At 33.2% G+C, this 9,204-nt stretch overlaps 1 protein-coding gene across 1 annotated transcript; it reads left to right on the top strand.

Moving 5' to 3' along the window:
• Nucleotides 1-1,916: 1,916 nt before the first annotated feature.
• On the top strand, nucleotides 1,917-9,106 carry LOC114359208 (longitudinals lacking protein-like). The gene is made up of 5 exons (XM_028313498.1): nucleotides 1,917-2,059; nucleotides 2,298-2,408; nucleotides 2,968-3,054; nucleotides 5,605-5,751; nucleotides 6,550-9,106. The coding sequence occupies exons 2-5, from the start codon at nucleotides 2,313-2,315 to the stop codon at nucleotides 6,604-6,606; spliced, it is 387 nt and encodes a 128-aa protein (XP_028169299.1). The 5' UTR covers nucleotides 1,917-2,059; nucleotides 2,298-2,312; the 3' UTR covers nucleotides 6,607-9,106.
• The last annotated feature ends 98 nt before the right edge of the window (nucleotides 9,107-9,204 follow it).

Genomic DNA, 9,204 nt, shown 5'->3' with positions numbered 1-9,204 from the left:
TAACAAGTTTGGTCACCAAGCTTTTCAGCGTGCTTTTGATTAGAATTCTACCCGACACAAGATGGCGTTAAAATACGTCAAGAAGTTTTTTAATTAGAAAAACAATTTAAAACCAACTCTTCGGTCTCTTTCTTCGTCCATAAAATCCGTTGACGACCGCTAAATAATACTATCTACCCAATATCATTCTTCTAAAATAAATTCACAGTTGTCTCCGAATAATTACAAAAATATGCATTACCTGAACGCATCAGATAAAGCACCATTGAAGCTTAGCCAATAGAGCGACAGGGATACCCTCTAATGATCTATATCCATTTAAAAGGGGTAATTTCAGTTATTTGGTAGTAGTGATTTTCAAGTTCTAAAAAAAGGTATTTTCTTTTACTAAATGAATGATTTGTTACATTACATTAACACGTGAATGCTATCAATACTATAAAATAACAGTGCCGGAAACGGAAATCTACTTTAAAAAACATAACCCTCCTTATCCTTCGTCCTCCTTGTCGCTTATGCTTGCAAAGATGTTGCAATGTTGATAAGATAATGCTAATCTGCAAAGCTACTGGAACACGAACGAAAATCACAAATCCATATTACGGTATTGTTTTGACAGCTAGTTTAAACAAAGCTTTAACGTTAATGGAGCGCAACTGCGCCTTTAGTTAAAACTGACAAAAAGCAACTTTTGTTTTGTTTTGATTTATTTCATGAATATTATTATTTATTACATTTGTCTAATTAAAATTATTATTGTCCTGTCTGTGTCGTTAATTTGGTATTTTATTTTTTAATGTGAATTTTAATTTATTTTGACATGTTTATTTGAAATTAATTGTATTGTTTTTTGTTTTTTTTTTTGTTAATTTTATTCTTATTGTAATTTTTATTTTATTGTGAATTTTAATTTTTATATATTTTTGGACATGTTTATTTAAAATTTTAGTAATTGTATTGTTCTTTTTTTTAATTTTATTGTAATTGTTATTTTTATTTTAATGTGAATGTTAATTAATTTGAATTTATTTTATTATATTTTTTTTGCCCCTGCGTACAAGGCACCCACTGAAAACCAGTGTCTTGGCACTTGGCAGTAAAATGTCAACTGTCAAGATAATACTGAGTGGGTGACCTCTTTGGCAACATTTTTTTTTCTCCGCCTCGTTGTTTTTTGTGCCTTTTAGTTGTCAAATAAATAATTTTTCTTTCTTTCTTTCTTTCATCTTTACCTCAAATATTTAAAGTAACATAAACGAATTATTTTGCTGTTTTATTAATTTTAGTAAAATAAAGTGAAAGTAAAATGCATAAGTACATTGCCATTAACTTTACCGAAATAAGTAGGTACCGAAGTTATACATCGGCTGGAATGAAAATACAGTGTGACTGGAGATGAAGCGCAATTGAATTAGAGATATTAAAAACTAGCTTTCCGCCCGCGGCTTCGCCCGCGTGGAATTTTGTCTGTCACAGAAAAACTTTATCGCGCGCGTCCCTGTTTCAAAAACCGGGATAAAAACTATCCTATGTTCTTTCCCGGGACTCAAACTATCTCTATGCCAAATTTCATCAAAATCGGTTGCGAGGTTTAAGCGGGAAAGCGTAACAGACAGACAGACAGACAGACAGACAGAGTTACTTTCGCATTTATAATATTAGTTGGGATTAGTTGGGATTGGGATTAGCATGATTCGGGCCTCTGTAAAATAATATTTTTTGTAAGTTATTTAAATGGACTTTCATTAGCCATGTATAACCACTTTTTTGTTACGTACCCTATCCGTCAAATTATTAAAATTTTATCATTTTCTAAATTTTTTTTTTTTCTATTAAAACTGTAACAAGTACTAAAACAAAAACATTTTTTTCTTATGTTGGGGTAATTACAACTTTATGTATGGTAACCCTAAATAGTGAATGAAGGAATTTGAAGAAATAGAAAGAAGTCGCTAATTTATGTTAGACGGCGTCTTTATTTTGAGTTTCAATTGCTTAACTTTTGTGATTGTTTCGAAACATTACGCAGTGCCCTTGGATCGTTACTTTAGTTAGTTTGGTTAGTATTTTCATTAGAAAAAGTATAATAAATAGGCAAAATATATTCATACGCTAGTTTTCTATGCATTCTTCATAGTGACGTATTGTAAATTGCACTTTTTCTGATATTTTTTATAGCTCTAATAATTTTTGATATGATAATCACAGTCATGAGATTGAAATCTCTTGTGTGTGGTGTTAAAAAGTGTTTTCTATTTATATTTGTATATTATTTACATATGTAAATATGTTTGCAGACAAAATTATCCAATATGGGCGATCAGCAATTCTTTCTAAAATGGAACGACTTCCAGACGAATATGGTCACATCGTTTAGGCACTTGAGAGACGAGAAGAGCTTTACAGATGTAAGTATTTACTTATGCTTGGGTAACTAAGTTTTTATTATAACCTCTCATACATTGATTTTTCCAACTGACTACTGTTATTATAAAATTCTGAGTACCTTGAGTGTTTAGTAAGATAACCACAAGTAAGTTCTCGGACTATTTTATACGATAAATCGAAAAACACAATATTGAAACTTCATTTTTGTAGGTAGTTTTGAATAAACTAAAGTTAACAGTTTTCTTTACCTTTCTAGAATATGTATTTTTTTTGTTGTACCCTACAATATTATTATCTCATCTTTAAGATCTACCCACAAGCACAAATATTGAATTATTATAATCTTTTAGATATCCGTAGAAAAAATAGCCATGAAATTGTTATTCCTAAATTATGTACTTCAATGCTCCTAAAATGCATTTCATTTCTGTATCTATTTTAGTTGTAGTAACCTGTTTATATCCGTTGTCTAGTACCCACAGTACAGGCTTTGCTTAGTTTGGGACTAGAAGCTTAGTGTAAAATGTCCAAGGATATTTATTTAGTATGCTTAATATACAATTTCAAATAACTTTTCAGGTAACATTAGCGTGTGAAGGACAAACGTGTAAAGCGCACAAAATGGTCCTCTCTGCGTGTAGTCCATATTTCAAAAGCTTATTAGAGGTGAGTAGATAATTTATATTCGCTGACGCCATTACTGCCTAAATAATATGTACTATCCGTTCGCTTTAAGTTTGCCGCTGGCTATATGACGTCACTCGAAGGGAAGTCGTCTATAACTTTATCAAACTATATTTAAAATATTTTTTATTCATTTATTGATATAAATTGTGTATAAAATATGCGTAAAATAAGACACATTAATTGCGTTTAATCGCGGTTGGGAGAGGGGACGCGCATTCCACGGACCGGCAAACTTATCGCGAACGGGTAGTTTTTTTTTTCTTTTCTCTATCATGCGATCAGTCAGAAGACTGAGCAGATTTTTTCTGTGATTATCTTTGATGAAGTAATAGACTGTTTCTTGGAGACAAGAACACTATGTTTTGTCAATAAACTGTAAAGAAATTCTTATTAGAGATGAGTGTATGAGGATCGGAGGTAATTAAGAATGATTTTTATTTTATAACTAATTTATGGAGGCTGACTGACTGTTATAATAACAGAACCTAGTATTATATCAATTGACAATGTTACACATTTTTTATGTTTTAGAAATAGATGTTTGTGATTTTCAAAGAGTGCCACACATTATCATCACCCTAAATTGGAAACTATAGGTTCAGTCTACCTATAGTTTTAAAAGACAATAAGACCATTCTACAGGGTGTCCCAAAATTAGTATGTCACACTGACATCAGAGGTAAATGAGCTTAAGACGCCTCTAACAAGTATATTAAGTCAATTTTTAAAAATAACTAATATGAGTCATATATTTTCAAAACTCATCAAATTTTGCTATGGAAATGAACAAATAAAATTTTGGTCATATCTTAAAACTTATGAAACTTTTCTATGGACATATTAAGCTTGTTTGATGCGTCTTAGACTCAGCTACCTCCAGTGTCAGTGTGACGTGCTAATTTTGGGACACCCTGTATAATTGAAGCAGTTGAAAATACCTATTAATTACGGATACTAAGTGTAAACACCGGGATGTTGAATAACATGTAAAATAACACCCACCAGTATTTGAGCAGTGTGTTATTGAAACGTTTTCGCGTTTCCTCCGATGTTCTGTTGGTTCAGTCAGTCCATTTATAGGTCTAGCTAGAGCATAACTCAGTGTCTGAGGGATGGGACCGACACTGAAGGGTGTTTTTTAAGTCAAATGTCAGCGAGACTTCAGATTTGTATGCTCTATCATGTCAAAATCACCCCTCCTTTTATAGTTAGGTATTATTCGCCATATTAATACTGATTAAGAATTGAAATACCTACCTCAAATTAGTGCCTAGCACTTGAGAAGAGATTGATAACAAAATCTCACAAGAGCTAGATAGGTATAAAAAACTTAATTACATAATTGAGGCGTCTAGTTTCAAATCCCGCTAAAACGATTTTGATAAGATTTCGAGAAATTGAAAAAAACCGCTTATCCATATAGCTTTGGCCTTAGGCAAAAAAAAATATGATACGAATTATTATTGTCATCTGGCAATACTAACAGTAATTGCTATTTATCTTTAAATTAAATATAATTTGAATTATAATTAAAACTATTTTCATTTTGGCGTATTTTGTTACGAACATTCGGTTTTAATGGGATTTGAAACGGACATGTTGTATTTTAGCGGGATTTGATAAGAGCAAATTATGAAGCAACCACGTTATAAAAAAATCTCCATACTGATTTCGCAGTCACGTGACCAAAATACCGTGCTACCATTGGTCAATCAACTTTTAGAGGGTTTTGAAAGAAACGGACGGCGTTTTAGCGGAGTTTGTAACACAAACCTAATTTTAAGTGCTAGTTTAGTAGTCTTTTAGTGTATTTTGATCGAAAATGATTGAACAGTATGATGAGAAAATTGCAGTAGCATCATTTAGAGATATAAACAGAAATTAGTTGCAGGAGCGTTTTAGCGGGTTTTGAAACTAGACGACTCAATTATTAACATGTTGATATCTTTTCATTCTGTATAAAAATGTTCGTGCATCTCACGGTCACTTGACCCTAGCGGAATTCAAACCCGCAACCGTTGACCTGTGCGCCAATCACCAAGCCAGGTCATAAATCCATAGCCAATGTCGCTGTAGACGATCATACTGTTCAACAAATATTATAACAGTAAATACGACCAACCGGCACCACTAAAAATACTTAGTTTATAATAATTATGAATTATCACGAACTAGTTCTATAAACTATTAAAATTATTTAAAATCTAGTTCCCATACACAACTTTACATGCAGGGAATTTTTTCCTCCCAGAAAATTTTATTCAAGTCTATCTTACATGGGTTGATTTGTCCAACACAGGATCATTTTTAAGGCGCCTAGAAATCACTATTTCTTCCCTAGAGAAATTGGGCGAATGTTAGTCATAATATGACCAATGACCATCATCATCATTTTAGCTACAGGACGTCCATTAATATACATAGGCCTCCCCCAAAGATTTCCACATCGCCCGTTTGGTAGCAGTCTCCATACAGCCCATGCATGACCATATTCCTTTCAAAACTGTAATATCACGTCTTCCATTACAGGAAAACCCCTCGAAGCACCCGATAATAATCCTGAAGGACGTGTCGTACCTGCATCTGCAAGCAATTCTGGAGTTCATGTACGCCGGCGAGGTGAACGTGTCGCAGGAACAGCTGCCCGCTTTCCTCAAGACTGCTGCCCGGCTCAAGGTCAGTCATCATCATCGTCCATTATCATGATAATACCAGTTTATGGCCCGGATTCTACGAAGGTGTAGCGGAGAAGTGTTGAGCCGTCAAATTTTTCTATAGAATTTGACAGCGGTGGCGGCGTGGCGCGGAGCGGAGAGAAGTGGAAATAATGAAATCTGATTGATTATTCAATACACTTCTTCGCTTTACTCTGCCTTGGTGGAAACCAGTCCTATCTCTAGTCCAGGAAACTCGAGTGTTTCCATGTGAGATCAAAACAGAAATTAGATTTGTAGGAAAACGCAAGTAACTAACATAGCCTGCAGGATTGCCAATCTTAAGTGGCAGTGGGCAGGGCACATAGCTTGTAAAACTGGTGGCAGTTGGGGCAGAAAAGTTCTCGAGGTGAGACCTAACCATTAACTGTATCCATCTTCTGTACCACATTTAAAGCAAATAAATTCTGATTCTGATTCTCGAGTAGCGATCACAAGCCGGAAAACGTAATCTGGGTAGGCTTCCCTCTAAGTAGACAGTGTGGGAAGGTCTCTCGCTAAGTGGACTGACGATCAGGCGCAGGACTGGTCGTTACGGTAATTCTTTGGCGAGGCCTTTGTCTTGTCTGTCTTATCTTGCTAATATTATGTTATGGAGTAAAAGAAACTTCACATCAAAAGTAGATGTTTTCTTATTAGACAAATCAAACTGGTATTTTTTTATAAGATGTTCTTTTATTAAACAGTAGCTGAAGCAATCATAATGACCCTTATGTAAAAGATAATTAAATAAATAATTGTTTTATAACTCTTGTTCCAGGTCAAGGGCCTAGCGGAGCCCCCACCGCAGATGCCCAGCATCAAACGAGAAGGCTAACCCACCGTTGGGCAAGTGCTAAAGACTGTAGTGAACGTATGAGAAACACCAATGTAACATACCAAGTAAACACACCTCTTCGGTCCCACACTTGAGTACCTATTTGCAAATTTGTAGAAGGAGGCTCGCACTATGGTTTTATATTGTTTGCACATTGATTTTTCAACATATTGCACTAAGCCACACTGACAATACATTTGTTGTTGAATTTATAACGCATATTAGTATATTAATATGATTTAGTGACCACTGCTAAACGCAATCATGTTTTTTTATAATAGTACCATAGTGCTCACTTCCTTCGAACAATAGAGAATCTCTTTCAGATGAAGCAATATCTATTTTATAGATTCAAATCAATAATGCCAGTGGCCTTCAAAATTATATTTGTGTATATTTTTGTTGGTTTGCTGTGCAGTTTCAATTGAGAGTTGCGATTTTGTTAGCCGTCGATGTTTCACTGTGCTATACACTCGCAAGATGGTTTGGCAAGTCATGAATTCATTATAATACCAAATATAAAATAGTACCCACCGGCCAGTCTTCAGTAAATAGTGAAAAATAGGATTTAAAAGTTATTTTTTTACTCCCATTATTAAAAGTTGTGGAATGCCAACGGTTTTCTGTTCAAAAATAGTACCATAAACAATTTTTTTTATAATGAGAATGAACGATTTGCCAAATCATCCGAAAATAATAGTTGTTAGGTATAGTTTTGTTTTACATAACAAAATGCATTGATGTGATAGCATAGGCAAGACAACCTCTACACCCCCTGTAAGTTACCTAGCGACCAAAGTGAAATTAGATATTACTCCAAACTGCTTACTAACATTGGAACTATGCTAGCATATCAATTGCCCCCATAGGTCTATCCACCAATGGTTGCCTTACGATTACTGACGTACGGTCTATGGGAATAGATATGGTTTACTTTACGTAAGTAACTTAGGTAAATCACGATAAGCGACTTACAAAGTCTTTACATTTGCGAATTAATCATGAGTTAATTACATGAGTATTTATAAGTATAAAGCAGCCTTATAATCACAAAAAATATCACCTTTAACACACAAAACTAATATTATTTCCACATAAAAAGAAACTCAATAAAGGTGGTAATTTAGCGTGAATTTACAGCTCATTCAGTCCCATTCTATTCCCCATAACCTTAATACAAGTTGTGCGCCAATTTTTACCTTAACGCTTACTTAATGTAAGCGTCCATAAAGTTTATTTTACTGTCATCATTTTGATGCTTATATTTATTTGAAATCGACAAATCATATTATCTATTTTTTGCAAATCATGATAAAATTGACGTTCAACATGTGTTTTAATCGATAGTGTGACACAGCTTGATAGTAATAGATGTTAACACGTTTCTTGTAAAGATATAATAACTAATACCTCAGTAATACGCCGATAGGTTCGCCTTAATTGATATAATTATGGTACTTACCCCTTTTTACCCAAATTAAGGTTAGCGTCTAAATTGGATTTCACAAATTTATTTTATGTTTAGTTTATTCAATGCTTAGTGAGCAAGTACTCTTAGATTCCAAACCTAATGGTTTCTCTTTTTTTGTGCTTTATGGTATTTATTTAATGTCATTGGAATTTCACAAATGCAATATTATTATTATTTAGCGGTGGTAAGATACTCTAGGGCGAATATTTCGGCGACCTCACTAACTCTTACGTGACCTTGACCTGTAAATCGAAGTCTTATCAAGCGTATTTATGACAAACATTTTAATATTCAACTCACACCAATAGGATAATTAATTTTTATAATAATGTATGTATCATAATATAATGTTTCTCATCAATACGAATGTTATACTTCTGTACAATTTATATTTCAATATTTCTTTACATTTACTTATTAATATGAATTTCATATTTTTATTATTTCTACTTTAAAATCATTGGAAAATCATTTTTCTTTATTATGACTAAATTTGATAAAAAATAGTACAAAACCTTTCGAAGGAAGGAATTTCTTTATTTTTAATCATATTGACGATCAATCAAATGTCATCAGAGGCATATTGCATCACACTAAGTTTTCGAATTCATTCACTAACTCGTGCCTACAATGTGTTTAAGATGTTATAGATGCATAACTTGTGTGGAACAATATGGCATTTTGGGCCTTGTAGTAATTTGTAAGCGTTGAGATAAGTGCAATTTTTTTCTCATTTTGTATCAGTGTGTTGAGCATAACAGTAGGCGAAATAGTATTAGGATCTCACTTGAATTAATGAATATTCCAGCATTTCTATTAACACACTGTATCGTTTAATGTTCCCGAGTACTTTAAGTTCTTTTTGGTTCAGCACGTTGGTGTTAACTTTTATTTTTGTCGTTTTTTGTTTGTCAACAACTTACTGCCACTTTCCGTTTCCCCCAGATTCTTATTAAATATAACTATATTGTTAGCAAATGTTGTATAAAATGTAAATGAAATATTTTTAGACGACAGAGTAAAGGTATGTGCTGAATAATCATGGAAATAGTTTGTAATGATTGAAATTATGAAAGATTTGTAATTTTAGATAATACAGAAATTAATTACTGTATACCACTGTGTTT

The sequence above is a fragment of the Ostrinia furnacalis genome, unplaced genomic scaffold (genome assembly GCF_004193835.3).
Source record: "Ostrinia furnacalis isolate ACB-3 unplaced genomic scaffold, ASM419383v2 OfSCF4245, whole genome shotgun sequence".
Taxonomy (NCBI): domain Eukaryota; kingdom Metazoa; phylum Arthropoda; class Insecta; order Lepidoptera; family Crambidae; genus Ostrinia; species Ostrinia furnacalis.
This window is presented reverse-complemented; position numbering and strand designations above follow the sequence as displayed.